Source organism: Lampris incognitus, unplaced genomic scaffold (assembly GCF_029633865.1).
Source record: "Lampris incognitus isolate fLamInc1 unplaced genomic scaffold, fLamInc1.hap2 scaffold_563, whole genome shotgun sequence".
Lineage (NCBI taxonomy): Eukaryota > Metazoa > Chordata > Actinopteri > Lampriformes > Lampridae > Lampris > Lampris incognitus.
The window spans coordinates 1-20,664 of NW_026611528.1; the positions used below are offsets into that span (position 1 = coordinate 1).

Genomic DNA, 20,664 nt, shown 5'->3' on the forward strand with positions numbered 1-20,664 from the left:
TCTCTCACTCACTGTCTCTCTCTCTCACTCACTGTCTCTCTCTCTCACTCACTGTCTCTCTCTCTCTCATCACTGTCTTCTCTCAGTCACTCACTGTCTCTCTCTCTCTCACTCACTGTCTCTCTCTCTCACTCACTGTCTCTCTCTCTCACTCACTGTCTCTCTCTCACTCACTGTCTCTCTCATCACTCTCTCTCTCACTCTGTCTCTCATCCCTCTCTCTCTCTCACTCCCTCTCTCTCACTCCCTCTCTCTCTCTCTACTCACTCACTCTCTCTCTCATCACTCTCTCTCTCACTCTGTCTCTCATCACTCTCTCTCTCTCTCCTCTCTGTCTCTCTCTCACTCTCTCTCTCTCTGTCACTCTCTCACTCACTGTCTCTCTCTCACTCCATCTCTCTCACTCCCTCACTGTCTCTCTCTCACTCACTCTCTCTCATCACTCTCACTCTCACTCTCTCTCTCTCTCTCTCTCTCTCTCTCTCTCTCTCTCACTCTCTCTCTCTCTCTCTCTCTCTCTCTCTCTCTCTCTCTCTCTCTCTCACTCTGTCTCTCTCAGTCACTCTTACTCTGTCTCTCGCTCACTCTCACTTTCTCTCTCTCTCTCTCTCTCTCTCACTTTATCTCACTCACCGTCTCTCGCTGTCTCTCTCTCACTCACTGTCTCTCTCAGTCACTCTTACTATCTCTCTCTCTCTCTCTCTCTCTCTCTCTCTCACTTTCTCTCACTCACTCTCTCTCTCTCTGTCTCTCTCACTCACTGTCTCTCTCTCACTCACTGTCTCTCTCTCATCACTCTCTCTCTCTCTCTCTCTCTCTCTCTCTCTCACTCACTGTCTCAGTCACTCACTGTCTCTCTCACTCACTCTCTCTCACTCACTGTCTCTCTCTCATCACTCTCTCTCTCTCTCTCTCACTCACTGTCTCTCTCAGTCACTCACTGTCTCTCTCTCACTCCATCTCTCTCACTCCCTCACTGTCTCTCTCTCACTCACTCTCTCTCATCACTCTCTCTCTCTCTCTCTTACTCTGTCTCTCTCAGTCACTCTTACTCTGTCCTCTCTCTCTCTGTCTCTCTGTCTCTCTCTCTCTCTCTCTCTCTCTCTCTCTCTCTCTCTGTCTCTCTCTCTCTCTCTCACTCACTCTCCTCTCTCTCTGTCTCTCTCTCTCACTCACTGTCTCTCTCTCATCACTCTCTCTCTCTCTCTCTCTCTCTCTCTCTCTCACTCACTGTCTCAGTCACTCACTGTCTCTCTCACTCACTCTCTCTCTCTCACTCACTGTCTCTCTCTCATCACTCTCTCTCTCTCTCTCACTCACTGTCTCACTCAGTCACTCACTGTCTCTCTCTCTCTCACTCACTGTCTCTCTCTCACTCACTGTCTCTCTCTCTCACTCACTGTCTCTCTCTCTCACTCACTGTCTCTCTCTCTCTCACTCACTGTCTCTCTCAGTCACTCACTGTCTCTCTCTCTCACTCACTGTCTCTCTCTCTCACTCACTGTCTCTCTCTCTCTCACTCACTGTCTCTCTCTCACTCACTGTCTCTCTCATCACTCTCTCTCTCTCTCACTCACTGTCTCTCTCTCTCACTCACTGTCTCTCTCTCTCACTCACTGTCCTCTCTCAGTCACTCTCTCTCTCTCTCTCTCTCACTCACTGTCTCTCTCTCACTCACTGTCTCTCTCTCATCACTCTCTCTCTCTCACTCACTGCCTCTCTCTCTCACTCACTCACTGTCTCTCTCTCTCACTCACTGTCTCTCTCACTCACTGTCTCTCTCTCACTCACTGTCTCTCTCTCATCACTCTCTCCTCTCTCTCTCTCTCTCTCACTCACTGTCTCTCTCTCTCACTCACTCTCTCTCTCTCTCACTCACTGTCTCTCTCAGTCACTCTCTCTCTCTCTCACTCACTGTCTCTCTCTCACTCAGTCTGTCTCACTCACTGTCGCTCTCTCAATCTGTCTCTCGCTCAGTCTAATTGTAGTGATTTCTTTTTAATTTTTCATCAATTCGACAATCAATCACCTAATTGGTCCACTTAGCATCCAATTGGCAAATAGATTGATCTGGTCTTCCTTCATCCATCCACCCCTCCCTCCATACCTCCATTCAAAGGTCCCCCTGGAGGACCAGCTGGACCCAGAACAGCTGGAGTCACACCGGAGGTACCTAGGAAAGGAAGCAGCAGCGGCAGCAAGCCCATGACGATGGCCATGGCGATGCTGACGCCCATGCTCAGGTAACACCATGTCAGTGCTAACGCCAAATGACACCATGTGGGTGCCACTGCCAGTGCGATAATTTGGAGATTTAATACCCACTGGGCTACACAGTGGCCCAGTGGTCAGCACTGTTGCCTCACAGCAAGAAGGTCCTGGGCTCGAACCCCAGGGCATCCCAAGTCCTTTCTTTGTGAAGTGTGCATGTTCCTCCCCGTGTCTTTGTGGGTTTCCTCCGGGTGCTTCGGTTTCCTCCCACCATCAAAAAGACATGCATGTTAGGATTAAAATGCCTGCCTGTGCCCCTGAGCAAGGCAATGGAAAGAAGAACTATAGTTGGTCCCCAGGTGCTGCAGCACCCCGCTGCTCCTGTACAACAGGATGGTGACATGCAGAGAACACGTATGTTGTAAGAATACAATGTCAGACTTAAAGTGGCCTTCTTGTTGATTGATGACCAATACATCCCTATACTGGATCTGCTGTTGATGATGAGGAGTCGCTTCTGTCTGCTGCACTTCACTAATGTTCTGCCTTCAGCACAGACGTCCTGCTGATACGTACCTGTCCCGTCAGGAACATGTTCTGCCTTCAGCACAGACGTCCTGCTGAAACGTACCTGTCCCGTCAGGAACATGTTCTGCCTTCAGCACAGACGTCCTGCTGATACGTACCTGTCCCGTCAGGAACATGTTCTGCCTGTAGCACAGACGTCCTGCTGATACGTACCTGTCCCGTCAGGAAAATGTTCTGCCTTCAGCACAGACGTCCTGCTGATACGTACCTGTCCCGTCAGGAACATGTACTGCCTGCAGCACAGACGTCCTGCTGATACGTACCTGTCCCGTCAAGGAGAATGTTCTGCCTTCAGCACAGACGTCCTGCTGATACGTACCTGTCCCGTCAGGAACATGTTCTGCCTTCAGCACAGACGTCCTGCTGATACGTACCTGTCCCGTCAGGAACATGTTCTGCCTTCAGCACAGACGTCCTGCTGATACGTACCTGTCCCGTCAGGAAAATGTTCTGCCTTCAGCACAGACGTCCTGCTGATACGTACCTGTCCCGTCAGGAACATGTTCTGCCTTCAGCACAGACGTCCTGCTGATACGTACCTGTCCCGTCAGGAACATGTTCTGCCTTCAGCACAGACGTCCTGCTGATACGTACCTGTCCCGTCAGGAACATGTTCTGCCTGCAGCACAGACGTCCTGCTGAAACGTACCTGTCCCGTCAGGAACATGTTCTGCCTGCAGCACAGACCTCCTGCTGATACGTACCTGTCCCGTCAAGGAGAATGTTCTGCCTGCAGCACAGACGTCCTGCTGATACGTACCTGTCCCGTCAAGGAGAATGTACTGCCTGCAGCACAGACGTCCTGCTGATACGTACCTGTCCCGTCAGGAACATGTTCTGCCTTCAGCACAGACGTCCTGCTGATACGTACCTGTCCCGTCAGGGAGAATGTACTGCCTGCAGCACAGACGTCCTGCTGATACGTACCTGTCCCGTCAGGGAGAATGTACTGCCTGCAGCACAGACGTCCTGCTGATACGTACCTGTCCCATCAGGAACATGTTCTGCCTGCAGCACAGACGTCCTGCTGATACGTACCTGTCCCGTCAGGAGAATGTTCTGCCTGCAGCACAGACGTCCTGCTGAAACGTACCTGTCCCATCAGGAACATGTTCTGCCTTCAGCACAGACGTCCTGCTGATACGTACCTGTCCCATCAAGGAGAATGTTCTGCCTGCAGCACAGACGTCCTGCTGATACGTACCTGTCCCGTCAGGAACATGTTCTGCCTTCAGCACAGACGTCCTGCTGATACGTACCTGTCCCATCAGGGAGAATGTACTGCCTGCAGCACAGACGTCCTGCTGAAACGTACCTGTCCCGTCAGGAGAATGTTCTGCCTGCAGCACAGACGTCCTGCTGATACGTACCTGTCCCGTCAGGAACATGTTCTGCCTTCAGCACAGACGTCCTGCTGATACGTACCTGTCCCGTCAGGAACATGTTCTGCCTGCAGCACAGACCTCCTGCTGATACGTACCTGTCCCGTCAAGGAGAATGTACTGCCTGCAGCACAGACGTCCTGCTGATACGTACCTGTCCCGTCAGGAACATGTTCTGCCTTCAGCACAGACGTCCTGCTGATACGTACCTGTCCCGTCAGGGAGAATGTACTGCCTGCAGCACAGACGTCCTGCTGATACGTACCTGTCCCATCAGGAACATGTTCTGCCTGCAGCACAGACGTCCTGCTGATACGTACCTGTCCCGTCAGGAGAATGTTCTGCCTGCAGCACAGACGTCCTGCTGAAACGTACCTGTCCCGTCAGGAACATGTTCTGCCTGCAGCACAGACGTCCTGCTGATACGTACCTGTCCCGTCAAGGAGAATGTTCTGCCTTCAGCACAGACGTCCTGCTGATACGTACCTGTCCCATCAAGGAGAATGTTCTGCCTGCAGCACAGACGTCCTGCTGATACGTACCTGTCCCGTCAGGAACATGTTCTGCCTGCAGCACAGACGTCCTGCTGATACGTACCTGTCCCGTCAAGGAGAATGTTCTGCCTTCAGCACAGACGTCCTGCTGATACGTACCTGTCCCGTCAGGAGAATGTTCTGCCTTCAGCACAGACGTCCTGCTGATACGTACCTGTCCCGTCAGGAACATGTTCTGCCTGCAGCACAGACGTCCTGCTGATACGTACCTGTCCCGTCAGGAACATGTACTGCCTGCAGCACAGACGTCCTGCTGATACGTACCTGTCCCGTCAGGAACATCTTCTGCCTTCAGCACAGACGTCCTGCTGATACTTACATGTCCCGTCAAGGAGAATGTTCTGCCTTCAGCACCGACGTCCTGCTGATACGTACCTGTCCCGTCAGGAACATGTTCTGCCTGCACCACAGACGTCCTGCTGATACGTACCTGTCCCGTCAAGGAGAATGTTCTGCCTGCAGCACAGACGTCCTGCTGATACGTACCTGTCCCGTCAGGAACATGTACTGCCTGCAGCACAGACGTCCTGCTGATACGTACCTGTCCCGTCAGGAACATGTTCTGCCTGCAGCACAGACGTCCTGCTGATACGTACCTGTCCCGTCAAGGAGAATGTTCTGCCTTCAGCACAGACGTCCTGCTGATACTTACCTGTCCCGTCAGGGAGAATGTTCTGCCTTCAGCACAGACGTCCTGCTGATACGTACCTGTCCCGTCAAGGAGAATGTTCTGCCTGCAGCACAGACGTCCTGCTGATACGTACCTGTCCCATCAGGAACATGTTCTGCCTGCAGCACAGACGTCCTGCTGATACGTACCTGTCCCATCAGGAACATGTACTGCCTGCAGCACAGACGTCCTGCTGATACGTACCTGTCCCGTCAAGGAGAATGTACTGCCTGCAGCACAGACGTCCTGCTGATACGTACCTGTCCCATCAAGGAGAATGTACTGCCTTCAGCACAGACGTCCTGCTGATACGTACCTGTCCCGTCAGGGAGAATGTACTGCCTGCAGCACAGACGTCCTGCTGATACGTACCTGTCCCGTCAAGGAGAATGTTCTGCCTGCAGCACAGACGTCCTGCTGATACGTACCTGTCCCGTCAGGAACATGTTCTGCCTGCAGCACAGACGTCCTGCTGAAACGTACCTGTCCCATCAAGGAGAATGTTCTGCCTTCAGCACAGACGTCCTGCTGATACGTACCTGTCCCATCAGGAACATGTACTGCCTGCAGCACAGACGTCCTGCTGATACGTACCTGTCCCATCAGGAACATGTACTGCCTGCAGCACAGACGTCCTGCTGATACGTACCTGTCCCGTCAAGGAGAATGTTCTGCCTTCAGCACAGACGTCCTGCTGATACGTACCTGTCCCGTCAAGGAGAATGTACTGCCTGCAGCACAGACGTCCTGCTGATACGTACCTGTCCCGTCAGGAACATGTTCTGCCTGCAGCACAGACGTCCTGCTGATACGTACCTGTCCCGTCAAGGAGAATGTTCTGCCTGCAGCACAGACGTCCTGCTGATACGTACCTGTCCCGTCAGGAACATGTTCTGCCTGCAGCACAGACGTCCTGCTGATACGTACCTGTCCCATCAAGGAGAATGTTCTGCCTGCAGCACAGACGTCCTGCTGATACGTACCTGTCCCGTCAAGGAGAATGTTCTGCCTGCAGCACAGACGTCCTGCTGATACGTACCTGTCCCGTCAAGGAGAATGTTCTGCCTGCAGCACAGACGTCCTGCTGATACGTACCTGTCCCGTCAGGAACATGTTCTGCCTTCAGCACAGACGTCCTGCTGATACGTACCTGTCCCGTCAGGAAAATGTTCTGCCTTCAGCACAGACGTCCTGCTGATACGTACCTGTCCCATCAAGGAGAATGTTCTGCCTGCAGCACAGACGTCCTGCTGATACGTACCTGTCCCATCAAGGAGAATGTTCTGCCTGCAGCACAGACGTCCTGCTGATACGTACCTGTCCCGTCAGGAACATGTTCTGCCTTCAGCACAGACGTCCTGCTGATACGTACCTGTCCCGTCAGGAACATGTTCTGCCTGCAGCACAGACGTCCTGCTGATACGTACCTGTCCCATCAAGGAGAATGTTCTGCCTGCAGCACAGACGTCCTGCTGATACGTACCTGTCCCGTCAAGGAGAATGTTCTGCCTGCAGCACAGACGTCCTGCTGATACGTACCTGTCCCGTCAGGAACATGTTCTGCCTTCAGCACAGACGTCCTGCTGATACGTACCTGTCCCGTCAGGAACATGTTCTGCCTTCAGCACAGACGTCCTGCTGATACGTACCTGTCCCGTCAAGGAGAATGTTCTGCCTTCAGCACAGACGTCCTGCTGATACGTACCTGTCCCGTCAGGAACATGTTCTGCCTGCAGCACCGACGTCCTGCTGATACGTACCTGTCCCGTCAGGGAGAATGTACTGCCTGCAGCACCGACGTCATGCTGATACGTACCTGTCCCGTCAAGGAAAAAAAGGGAAAACATGAGAATACAGACGTATAGAAAGACACATTAGGTTGCATTGACAAGTGAACTATTATTTTGGTGTGAGGTAGACAGGAATCAGGAAGTAGGTGTTGTCTTCCTGTCAACAGCACCGTCAGCGTAGACAGAAACATCTCCACATCTTCCTCAATCCTTTGCTGTAGCCTTCAGAAAGCAATGTTATCGCCAAATGATATTAAAACACTTTATTTGGCAGCATGTGTTGGTGAATATTTTTTCTTTTTTTGGGGGGGGGGGATTTTTCCCCATTTTTCTCGCCAATTGAATTTTTTCCAATCATCACACTCTTCTGCCCCACCCCCTCTGCCGATCCGGGGAGGGCTGCAGACTACTGCATGCCTCCTCCCATACATGGGGAGTCACCAGCCGCTTCTTTTCACCTGACAGTGAGGAGTTTCACCAGGGGGACACAGCACGTGGGAGGATCACGCTATTCCCCCCACTTCCCCCTCCCCCCCGAGCAGGTACCCCGACCCATCAGAGGAGGCGCTAGTTCAGCGACCAGGACTCATACCCCCATCCGGCTTCCCACCCGCAGATACAACCAATTGTGTCTGTAGAGATGCCCGACTGAGCCGGAGGAAACACAGGGATTCGAACCAGAGATCCCTGTGTTGGTAGGCAAGGGAATAGACCTCTACACTACCTGGATGCCCTTATTAATGAATATTAATGAAGTTGTTTTTCAGTAATAGTGTAGGTCTTGATTGTTTTCTATGATAAATGGCTTTAGGTTAGTTAGCTACAGTAGCCTACAGTCAGGCATCCAGTTCACTTTCACCTGCAATAGCCTCCAGTCAGGCATCCTGTTCACTCTCACCTGCAATAGCCTCCAGTCAGGCATCCTATTCACTCTCAGCTACAGTAGCCTCCAGTCAGGCATCCTGTTCACTCTCACCTGCAATAGCCTCCAGTCAGGCATCCTGTTCACTCTCAGTTGCAATAGCCTCCAGTCAGGCATCCAGTTCACTCTCAGCTACAGTAGCCTCCAGTCAGGCATCCAGTTCACTCTCAGATACAGTAGCCTCCAGTCAGGCATCCTGTTCACTCTCAGCTGCAATAGCCTCCAGTCAGGCATCCTGTTCACTCTCCCCTGCAATAGCCTCCAGTCAGGCATCCTGTTCACTCTCAGCTGCAATAGCCTCCAGTCAGGCATCCTGATCACTCTCAGCTGCAATAGCCTCCAGTCAGGCATCCTGATCACTCTCAGCTGCAATAGCCTCCAGTCAGGCATCCTGTTCACTCTCACCTGCAATAGCCTCCAGTCAGGCATCCTGATCACTCTCAGCTGCAATAGCCTCCAGTCAGGCATCCTGTTCACTCTCAGCTGCAATAGCCTCCAGTCAGGCATCCTGATCACTCTCAGCTACAGTAGCCTCCAGTCAGGCATCCTGATCACTCTCCCCTGCAATAGCCTCCAGTCAGGCATCCTGTTCACTCTCAGCTGCAATAGCCTCCAGTCAGGCTTCCTGTTCACTCTCACCTGCAATAGGCTCCAGTCAGGCATCCTGATCACTCTCAGTTGCAATAGCATCCAGTCAGGCATCCTGTTCACTCTCACCTGCAATAGCCTCCAGTCAGGCATCCTGATCACTCTCAGCTACAGTAGCCTCCAGTCAGGCATCCTGTTCACTCTCAGCTACAATAGCCTCCAGTCAGGCATCCTGTTCACTCTCACCTGCAATAGCCTCCAGTCAGGCATCCTGTTCACTCTCAGCTACAGTAGCCTCCAGTCAGGCATCCTGTTCACTCTCACCTGCAATAGCCTCCAGTCAGGCATCCAGTTCACTCTCAGCTACAGTAGCCTACAGTCAGGCATCCTGTTCACTCTCACCTGCAATAGCCTCCAGTCAGGCATCCAGTTCACTCTCAACTACAGTAGCCTCCAGTCAGGCATCCAGTTCACTCTCAGATACAGTAGCCTCCAGTCAGGCATCCAGTTCACTCTCAGCTACAGTAGCCTACAGTCAGGCATCCTGTTCACTCTCAGCTACAGTAGCCTCCAGTCAGGCATCCTGTTCACTCTCAGATACAGTAGCCTCCAGTCAGGCATCCAGTTCACTCTCAGATACAGTAGCCTCCAGTCAGGCATCCAGTTCACTCTCAGCTACAGTAGCCTCCAGTCAGGCATCCTGTTCACTCTCAGCTACAGTAGCCTCCAGTCAGGCATCCTGTTCACTCTCAGATACAGTAGCCTCCAGTCAGGCATCCTGTTCACTCTCAGATACAGTAGCCTCCAGTCAGGCATCCTGTTCACTCTCAGCTACAGTAGCCTACAGTCAGGCATCCTGTTCACTCTCAGCTACAGTAGCCTCCAGTCTGGCATCCTGTTCACTCTCAGATACAGTAGCCTCCAGTCAGGCATCCTGTTCACTCTCGGATACAGTAGCCTCCAGTCAGGCATCCTGTTCACTCTCAGATACAGTAGCCTACAGTCAGGCATCCTGTTCACTCTCAGCTACAGTAGCCTCCAGTCAGGCATCCAGTTCACTCTCAGATACAGTAGCCTCCAGTCAGGCATCCTGTTCACTCTCAGATACAGTAGCCTCCAGTCAGGCATCCTGTTCACTCTCAGATACAGTAGCCTACAGTCAGGCATCCTGTTCACTCTCAGATACAGTAGCCTACAGTTAGGCATCCTGTAGAGGTGCTGCAAAACGGAAACCCCATCATCACCTGATTAGAGAACCTCTGTTGTTTGGCATTACAATAAGCAATATTAATAAAGTTTTTGTATTTACTTTTTGTGGCACCATGGCTGAGGAGTTGGAGTGGGTCATCTAGTAATCAGAAGGTTGCTGGTTCAAGATTGGGTTAAAGTGTCCTTGAGCAAGACACTGAACCCCTAACTGCTCCTGATGAGCGGGTTGGCACCTTGCATGGCAGCCTCCACCATCAGTGTATGAATGTGTGTGTGAATGTGAGGCATCCACTGTAGCGCACTGGGAGTGGTCGGTAGACGAGAAAAGCGCTACATAAATGCAGTCCGTTTATTTACTATTTATTTTATGCACAGTTTCCCTCCAATTCATGCTCTGTCAGTGCATGATCCATCTAGTTATGAAAGCTGATTGTTGAGTCATTAAAGTATGAAGGGCTGCTCGCTTCATTGCTCATTGGAGTTCAGAGATTGGCTTGCTCTTTGTCTGCAATAACACGTAGGAAGTCACCACACGGAGAGAACAGTACAAATAAACTTTACTTCATGTCATTCTATTTTATTATTAAAAACATATTTTCTTCACTCTTTAATTTTTCTTTCCTCACCTTTTATGAATCTATTAAAAAAACAGTCAGAACACCTAACATCCGTTGCTATGCCCCTTTCCTACAACATCCCACATACTGACCTGAATGCGTTTTATCCACTGGACTGAACTCAGTCTAACACTATCCGGTCATCTATGTGAAAAGGGAACTCCCTGAACCGAGGGGAGGGCCTAAGAGTACATCTGTCACCATCTTACAATGCTGTGAATGCAACCATTCCCCAACCCTCTGAATAGTACATAGATGATGATGAAACATCCCTCTCAGTAAACGTTGTGTCCACATGAACTGATTAAACTCTGTGAACTAGCTACTATATAGACTCATTTTCTAGTGGTACTTTTGTTTACTAGCAGACCAGTGTGTTAGGAAATGTGGTGCTGTGGTTCTTCCTCAGGGGGTTTGAGCCTCTGGTTGTTCAGTGGCTGATCCAATCACCTGCAAAGTAATTTTGGTGTCCGCTAACTGATGACATCCCTCACACAAATTAATGTCTGTTGAGCCATGAAAGGCGACGATGAGTAAAGTAAAATTTGTGGGCTGGTTTTGCGAGGCTATCATAGGCTAACCATCACCTCCATTTCTTTCTCTCCTTTCTCTGCCACAGGTGCCAGTGACCTTTGACCCAGCTATTGACATCTTGGCGGAGGAGCAGATCAATTTCCTGTCAGCCAGGAAGCAGTTCCTGCGAGAAGGAGAAGGAGGGGCACAAGGTCCAATCGGGAGGGATGTGGCCCCGAGTTTCCACTTTGTCAAGTCCGGTGAGGAGGAGGAAGAGTTCATGCAAGCTCGTGCCATCCTGACCATCCTGCCTGATGAGGAGGAGGAGGAGGAGGAGGAGCAGGGCCAATCACAGTGCGACTCTGGCCTGGATGAGGAGGCGTCTGCCTCAGTCCCGCTCAGCTGGCAGGACTGTGCGTCTGACAGTGGTGCTTCCTCCAACACCTCTACTGCTTGTTCACCCCCTGATGACCTCCCACCAACGGCTGCAATCCAAAAGGAGAAAGGAGAAGAGGAGGCACTTGAGGACTGTGCTGGGGTACTGGTGCAGAACGCCCTCCGCCATGCCCTAGCAGCTCATAATGGAGACGCTGCTGAGAAGGGAGGAGAGGAGGTGCAGCGACAGTCAACGCCTCCTGCCACTCCTCCTCTTCCCCCTGCCTTCGTTAACCCAATACCAGCTCCTGCCACTGAACCAGATGACTCCTTATCCTCACCCTCAGTCACATCCACAGCCCTGCCACTGCCGCCACAGAGAGCCAGAGAGGGAGGAGGTCCCCGAATTAAGATCCAGTCTTCCTATGCCAGAGCACTCGCTGCCTCTGCCCAAGCTCCACCCACTGTGCAGGAGGCGCTGCCGTCAGCTCCCAGGTCTGCTGCAATCTACCGTCCCCCCTCCCCTCCCACGCCACAGAGTCCTGAGCGGCCTAGCTACTTCAGCAAGTACTCAGAGGCGGCCGAGCTGCGGAGCACAGCAGAGGTTGGGGGACGGGGCCTTCAGCAGGAGGCCGGGGGAGGTCCGTTTCGCTTGCGCTCGCGGCGGCAGCGGACATTGTCCATGATTGAGGAGGAGATCCGTGCGGCGCAGCAGCGTGAGGAGGAGCTGAAGAAGCAGAGGGAGGTGCTGGTTGCTGTCGTTGACCCAGCAGAAAAGAAGAGGAGGAGTGACAGAGGGACGTGCAGACAGACCACACTGACGGCACGCACGGCTCCAGGTGAAACCGCCTACCGAGGTTATGTAGCGCTCTATAACTGTGCACTCAAACCTGCAGCAACTTTGTCATTGAGTGTTGTGCAATCATGATTTAGCCGTCTCTTGTGGCAAGCATGCTTGTCCATTCAGCTGTCGCTTATGGAATTTAGTGTCAAACTGATTGAAGAACAGATGCATTAATTAATTTTTCATGTAAAGTTATTTTTATGTCCATTTACAATCAATGAATTGCCAATAATGTAAGCTAGCTAATATTAGCTGACATTATTGACAGCAGCTAGCGATGTTAATGTTACCATTCAAACGGTGATTCACTTTGTTTTATATCAATGCATGTAATGAACCTCATCAGTGATACCAATAATCGCCGATATCTTCTGCATATAATTTTTTTTATGAGTGTCTCTGTTAGAGATTCATGATGATATCGGCGTGACATCGGTATCGGCGACAAAAACTTAAGAAGTTAATTATCTGCATCTGGTAAGGTGACGCATTAACTATGTGCGCACGATGATGGTACATTGTTATTATGAGTGGCAGCAACAGGCTTCACCATATCAGCTGTATGGAAGTATTTCGAAATCTCTAAAACAGTTAACTCCACAGGTACCGGGGACTGGATGTTGTGCACCAATTATGAGGGCATCACACTGCTCAGCCTCCCTGGGAAAGTCTACTCTAGGGTGCTGGAAGAGAGGCTCTGGCCGATTATTGAACCTCGGATCCAGGAGGAACAATGCGGATTCTGTCCTGGCTGTGGACCAACGGACAAACACTTTACCCTAGCAGAAGTGCTGAGGGAGGCATGGGAGTTTGACCGGCCAGTCTACATGTGTTTTGTGGACTTGGAGAAGGCTTATGACTGTATACCCTGGGAGACTCTGTGGAGGGTACTGCAGGAGTATGGGGTACCAGGGCAGTTGCTACAAGCCATCCAGTCCTTGTATAACCAAAGTGAGAGCTTTGCCTGTATTCTCGGCACAAAGTCAAACACGTTTTTGGTGGGTGCTGGACTCCGCCAAGGTTGTCCCTTGTCTCCGATTCTTTTTGTGATATTCATGGACAGGATCTCAAGGCACAGCCAAGGTGAGGAGTGTGTCCGTTTTGGAAAAGTGAGAATTTTATCTCTGCGCTTCGCAGATGATGTGGTTTTGTTGGCTCCATCAGAACGCGACCTTCACCGCGCACTGGGGCAGTTTTCAGCTGAGTGTGAAATGGCCCGGATGAGAGTCAGTACCTCCAAGTCTGAGGCCATGGTTCTCTACCGGAAAATGGTGGATTGCTCCCTCCGGTTTGGGGATGAGTTGTTGCCTCAAGTAAAGAAGTTCATGTATCTCGGGGTTTTGGTCACGAGTGAGGGTAGGATGGAGCGGGAGATTGGCCGGCAGATTGGTGCAGCATCAGCAGTAATGCGGACATTGTACCGGACCGTTGTGGTGAAGAGGGAGCTGAGCCGGAAGACAAAGCTCTCAATTTACCAGTCAATCTTCATTCCAACCCTCACCTATGGTCATGAGCTTTCGGTAGTGACCGAAAGGGTGAGATCGCGGATACAAGCAGACACCCTATGGAGTTACCTCCTTAGGGTGTCTTGGCTCAGCCTTAGAGATAGGGTGAGGAGCTTGGACATCTGGAGGGAGCTTGGAGTAGAGCTGCTGCTCCTTCTCTTTGAAAGGAGCCAGTTGAGGTGGCTCGGGCATCTGATTAGGATGCCTCCTGGGCGACTTCCTTTGGAGGTTTTCTGGGGACGTCCAACTGGGAGGAGACCCTGGGGTAGACCCAGAACTCGCTGGAGGGACTATATGTCCAGTCTGGCCTAGGAACGCCTTTGGAGAAGCAGCTCCTCTTGGGAAGAGCTGGAGAGAGGGACGTCTGGAGTGCCCTACTTAGCTTGCTGCCATCGTAACCCGACCCTGGAGAAGTGGCTGATGATGAATGAATGAACGAATGAATAAAACAGTTAACAAAAATATCATGTTCAATGCTTGTAAAGCATCAGTGACGTGAGGAGGGGTAAAATAATACTCCTTTAATACGCTTCGTCTTGCTTCGGCTGCTCCCATTAGGGGTCGCCACAGCAGATCATTCGTTTCTGTCTCATCCTGTCTTCTGCATATTCCTCTGTCACACCGACCATCTGCATGTCCTCTCTCACCACATCCATAAACCTCCTCTTTGGCCTTCGTCTTTTCCACTTCCTTGGCAGTTCCATCTTCAGCATCCTTCCCCCAATATACCCAGCATCTCTGCACATGTCCAAACCATCTCAATCTTGCCTCTCTTGCTTTGTCTCCAAACCGTCCGACCTGATCTGTCCCTCTAGTATACTCATTCCTAATCTTGTTCTTCTTCATCCCTTCAAATGAAAATCTTAGCATCTTCAACTCTGCCTCCTCTAGCTCCGCCTCCTGTCTTTTCATTAGTGCCACTGTCTACAAACCATATAACATAGCTGGTCTCACTACCATCTTGTAAACCTTCCCTTTAGCTCTTGCTGGTACCCTTCTGTCGCAAAACACTCCTGACACTCTTCTCCACCCACTCCATCCTGCCTGCATTCTTGTCTTCACCTCTCTTCTGCAGTCTCCACTACTTTGAATAGTTGATCCCAAGTATTTAAACTCATCCACTTTTGTCTACTCTACTCCTTGCATCCTCACCATTCTTGGTGGTGGTGGTTGCACCTTTTTCCCTCTCTCCTCGCGGTGCTGTCACTTTTTCTCTGCAGCACAGTGGTGTTCCATTTCATGATGTATAGCGCCTTACTGCATGGATTTCTTCCAGGAGCACCTATCCAGTGCAATTTGTTCCCAGTTGCTTAATGTCATATTGAATTTCTTCAGACTGGTCTTGATATTGTCCTTGAAACGTTTATTTTGCCTACCGGTAGCTCGCTGACCTTCTCTCGGCTGGGAATACAGGATCTATTTAGGGAGACCTATGTTTGGTATGCAGATGACATGGCCTGTCCATCGGAGTTGGTGCCACATTATTGTGGTGGCGATGCTGGTCATGTTGGCTTCTTCCAAACGCTCATGTTGGTGCATCTGTCCTTCCAGCTGATCCTCAGGATCTTTGGTAAGGATCTTTGGTGCTATTGTTCCAGAGCTCTTGGGTGCTTGCTGTACACTTCGGCAGTCCATCGAAACGATGACGACTGTGATGTAGTTTAAGCTCGGCAAGCACCCTGTGGACCATCAGGCCCGCATTAGAGTGACAATATCGTCCATATTTGTCACAGATGAATGTTGTTTGAGTTGATCTGTTATGTCTTGCATGGTGGGCCTTATCATAGGCTTCTTGTCTCTTTTTTTCAACAGCTGTTTTCGATTGTCTTACAGTGTAGCGCCATCTCTGTCTGTCCAGGGCCACTGTCTCCCAGCTGGAGACATCTATGCCGCAGATCTTCATGTGGTGCTTGAGCACATCTTTGAAGTGTAGGTTCTGGCCTCCCTGCTTCCTTTTTCCCTGGCACAGCTCCGCGTAGAAAACCTCTTTTGGAAGGCGGTTGTCTGGCATTCTTCTCACATGGCCAGCCCATCTGAGCTGGGAGGCTGTTATTAGGGCTTCAACACTGACAGTACCAGCACGTCTCAATACTTCCACGTCGGGCACCTTGTCTTCCAATCTGATTCGCAGCAGCCTTCGCAGATGATGAAGCTGTATGCTGGTGAGCTTCTTGATGTGCTTGTGATACAGGGTCATGCATTCAGTGGAGTATAGTAGAGACGGGAGAACAGCTGTGTTGTAGACCTTGATCTTTGTTGTCAGCCTAATGTCATGGTGGGACCAAAGTCGTTTGTGGAGGGCACCAAAGGCTTTTGTGGCCTCTTGGATTCTTCTGTCCACTTCGAAGTCAGAGGAGTTTGTATCTGTCACAGCACTGCCCAGATAGGTAAAGCACTCAGTGGCCTTCAGAGTTGTTCCATTAACCAAAATATTGGGCTGACCTTCTTTGGGGCTTTTCTTAGGGGGAGGCTGGTACAGAAGTTCTGTTTTAGAGACGTTGATCTTCAGTCCAAAGAGGGTAGCCGCTGAAGAGAAGCGGGCTACTATTTCTTGCATTTCTCCAGAATCATTGGCAACCAGAGGTGAGTCATCTGCATAGGGAAGCTGTCGAACACAGGGTTCTTTTGTTTTGGTAGACACCTTGAGTCTCACAAGATTGTAGAGGTTTCCATCTGTTCGGGTCCTGATGTACAAGCCACCTCTCAAGTTGGCTGATATTGTTTCTAGGACTGCAGCGAGATTTAACATGAATAAGGTTGGTGGTGCAAGCACACATCCCTGCTTCCCTCCATGCTTGATGTTGAAAGCATCGCTGACGTCTCCTCCAATTGATATTTTCCCTGTCATATCATCATTTAAAAGTCTGATGATGCTGATCAGTTTCTGGGGGCAGCCATAAGTCTCTAGCACTTTCCACAGTGTCTCTCTATCAACAGTGTCAAACGCTTTTGAAAAGTCCACAAAAACAATGTAAAGTGGCAGGTGCTGTTTCATCGCTTTCTCTTGGAGTTGTCTCAGGTTGAAGATTATGTCTGTGGTGGATCTACCAGATCTGAAACCACATTGGCTTTCAGGCAACACTTCTTCTGAAAGGATCTTTATCCGGTTCAGTATGATCTTAGCCAGGACCTTTCCAGCAGTCAGCAGAAGTGAGATCCCATGGTGGTTTCCACAATCGCTTCGTTCACCCTTCTTCTTGTAGATGGTCACAATCAGAACATCTTTGAAGTCTTGAGGAAGGCATAGGTTCTGCCAGCAGGCATTATAGAGCTTTAGTAGCTTTGACTTAAGTATGGAGTCACCATGCTTCAGGATGTCTGATGGGATGCCATCTTGTCTTGTGGCCTTCCCACTTCTGGTGTCTTTAAATGCTTTCTCTACTTCAACCATTGTGATCGGCTCACAGAGGTCGTCTCTTTTCGGCCTTCTTGTAAGCCACTGGCATGCATCTGGATCTGCTGATCCTTCTTGATTCAAGAGGATGCAGAATTGCTCTTTCCATCTTTCTGTGATCTCTTTCAGGTCCGTATACAGCTTACTTCCATCTGCCGTTTTTACTGGTGCTATCGCATTGCTTCTTGGGCCGTAGATGGCTCTCAGCACAGAGAGGAGTCCATGCATATATTTTCGATCTGCTAAGGCCTGCAGCTCTTCTGTTTTCTTGCTCCACAAGTTGTCCCTCATCACCCTAATCTCCTTCTGAACTTTGGCCTTAATTGCCTTTAAGGCCAATTGTCTCCTGTTAGAGTTTTCTTTCAGGTGGGCATTGTGAAGCATTTGCGTTTCCTGTAGCAGTTCTTGGATTGCTTCATCTTGATCCTCGAACCGGTTATGTGATTTTCTTTTTGGATGACCAAGCACCTCTTTTGCTGAATTATAGATCGTGTCTTTCATTTGTGTCCAGCATTGTTCAACGTTACTTGTGCTTGTTTCAACCCTTTCTTCATCTTGAAGAGCAGAAGTGATTGCTGCAGCTAGTCTCATTTGATGTTCTGTGCTTGCTAGCTAGTTGTTATCCAGTTTCTTCAGTGCTTCACACGGTGTTTTTCGTGACTTCACCTTTAGCTTCATTCACAACTTTGTTCGGACCAGGTAGTGATCAGTTGAGCATTCCGCTCCACGCATCACCTTTGTTGAGAGTACTTCTGTCAAGATTGCCCTGTGAGTCACAACTTAGTCTAACAATTGGAAATGCTTTGATCTTGGATGCATCCAGCTGAAGTAGTTCTTTTTGGGCTGAGAGGAGAAGGTGTTTGTGATACACAGGTGACACTCAGCACAGAAATTCAACATAAGGTTGCCATTGGTATTCTTATTGCCATTGCCAAACTTTCCAATGACACCCTCATAGGTTAAGTGGTCCTTGCCTATCCTTGCATAGAAGTCTCCTAAAATGAGAAGCTTGTCTGCGCTTGGTACACTGTGCACTACTTCAGCCAATTTCTGGTAGAAAGATTCCTTGTCTTCATCTGGACACGCCATGGTTGGAGCGTACACATTGATGAGTGATAAGAAGTGTTCTGTAGTACTGTTAGTTTAGTAATGTGGTCACATCATTCTCTGTTAGTGTGGCACTGTATGTGTAGTAATGTGGTAGCCTCATTCTCTGTTAGTGTGGCACTGTATGTGTAGTAATGTGGTAGCCTCATTCTCTGTTAGTGTAGCGCTGTTAGTGTAGTAATGTGGTAACCTCATTCTCTGTTAGTGTAGTGCTGTTAGTGTAGTGCTGTTAGTGTAGTAATGTGGTAACCTCATTCTCTGTTAGTGTAGTGCTGTTAGTGTAGTGCTGTTAGTGTAGTAATGTGGTAGCCTCATTCTCTGTTAGTGTAGTGCTGTTAGTGTAGTGCTGTTAGTGTAGTAATCTGGTAGCCTCATTCTCTGTTAGTGTAGTGCTGTTAGTGTAGTGCTGTTAGTGTAGTGCTGTTAGTGTAGTAATGTGGTAGCCTCATTCTCTGTTAGTGTAGTGCTGTTAGTGTAGTGCTGTTAGTGTAGTAATGTGGTAGCTTCATTCTCTGTTAGTGTAGTGCTGTTAGTGTAGTAATGTGGTAACCTCATTCTCTGTTAGTGTAGTGCTGTTAGTGTAGTGCTGTTAGTGTAGTAATGTGGTAACCTCATTCTCTGTTAGTGTAGTGCTGTTAGTGTAGTGCTGTTAGTGTAGTAATGTGGTAACCTCATTCTCTGTTAGTGTCGTGCTGTTAGTGTAGTGCTGTTAGTGTAGTAATGTGGTAACCTCATTCTCTGTTAGTGTAGTGCTGTTAGTGTAGTAATGTGGTAACCTCATTCTCTGTTAGTGTAGTGCTGTTAGTGTAGTAATGTGGTAACCTCATTCTCTGTTAGTGTCGTGCTGTTAGTGTAGTAATGTGGTAACCTCATTCTCTGTTAGTGTCGTGCTGTTAGTGTAGTAATGTGGTCCCCTCATTCTCTGTTAGTGTAGTGCTGTTAGTGTAGTAATGTGGTAACCTCATTCTCTGTTAGTGTAGTGCTGTTAGTGTAGTAATGTGGTCACCTCATTCTCTGTTAGTGTAGTGCTGTTGGTGTAGTAATGTGGTAACCTCATTCTCTGTTAGTGTAGTGCTGTTAGTGTAGTAATGTGGTCACCTCATTCTCTGTTAGTGTAGTGCTGTTGGTGTAGTAATGTGGTCACCTCATTCTCTGTTAGTGTAGTACTGTTAGTGTAGTGCTGTTAGTGTAGTAATGTGGTAGCCTCATTCTCTGTTAGTGTAGTGCTGTTAGTGTAGTAATGTGGTAACCTCATTCTCTGTTAGTGTAGTGCTGTTAGTGTAGTAATCTGGTTGCCTCATTCTCTGTTAGTGTAGTGCTGTTAGTGTAGTAATGTGGTCACCTCATTCTCTGTTAGTGTAGTGCTGTTAGTGTAGTAATCTGGTAGCCTCATTCTCTGTTAGTGTAGTGCTGTTAGTGTAGTGCTGTTAGTGTAGTGCTGTTAGTGTAGTAATCTGGTAGCCTCATTCTCTATTAGTGTAGTGCTGTTAGTGTAGTAATGTGGTAGTCTCATTCTCTGTTAGTGTAGTGCTGTTAGTGTAGTAATCTGGTAGCCTCATTCTCTATTAGTGTAGTGCTGTTAGTGTAGTAATGTGGTCACCTCATTCTCTGTTAGTGTAGTGCTGTTAGTGTAGTAATCTGGTAGCCTCATTCTCTGTTAGTGTAGTGCTGTTAGTGTAGTGCTGTTAGTGTAGTGCTGTTAGTGTAGTAATCTGGTAGCCTCATTCTCTGTTAGTGTAGTGCTGTTAGTGTAGTGCTGTTGGTGTAGTGCTGTTTGTGTGTGTCAGCTAACGTGATGTGGTTTTGTTTTGTGCATGCTTGGCACTTCAATGGTACCTCAAACAGCATTTTTAATGAAGTATTCATTTTGTTAACAAATAGGTGGGCGTCAATCAATCGTATTTTTCTTTTTTTGAAAAGTTTTATTCATTGATTGATTGACTGATTGCCATATTCCTTCTTCATTTGGCAGCGATAGTCAAGAGAGAGACAGGGGAAAGGCAGGGGAGAGAGAGGGGAGTACTTGCATCAAAGGGCCCAGGCCGGATTTGAACCCAGGCTTCTGTGGTGAGGACTTAGCCTTATTGGCTCTAACAGGGGCACCCCTGGGGGCTGCCCGGGGGTGCCCCTCATCAGTCGTTTTTCCCGGTGAGATTGACTGGGCCCTGCTTCTAGGGGAGTCTGGTGTGACACGAGGAGAACTGATTCATTTGCCTTGCTCTTTTCCACGATAAGATGTTCAAGTGAACCATCTGTTAATAAGTGCACTCTGGCAGCCCTAGTGGTTATATGTGGGATTGCTGCAGTGTATATTTTGATACATGATGGGGTTTGATGGTGTGTTCTTTTTGGAAGAAGAATTGTGATATAAAACATCATTACCAGTGCTCTCTCT

At 49.4% G+C, this 20,664-nt stretch overlaps 1 protein-coding gene across 1 annotated transcript; it reads left to right on the plus strand.

Moving 5' to 3' along the window:
- Positions 1-2,177: 2,177 nt before the first annotated feature.
- Positions 2,178-15,323, plus strand: LOC130133960 (A-kinase anchor protein 2-like; the record flags this gene model as incomplete). The annotated part of the gene is made up of 4 exons (XM_056302126.1): positions 2,178-2,243; positions 11,151-12,258; positions 12,867-13,341; positions 15,320-15,323. Coding segments are annotated over 4 exons (1,653 nt in total), but the record flags the coding sequence as incomplete, so codon positions are not given.
- Positions 15,324-20,664: the final 5,341 nt, after the last annotated feature.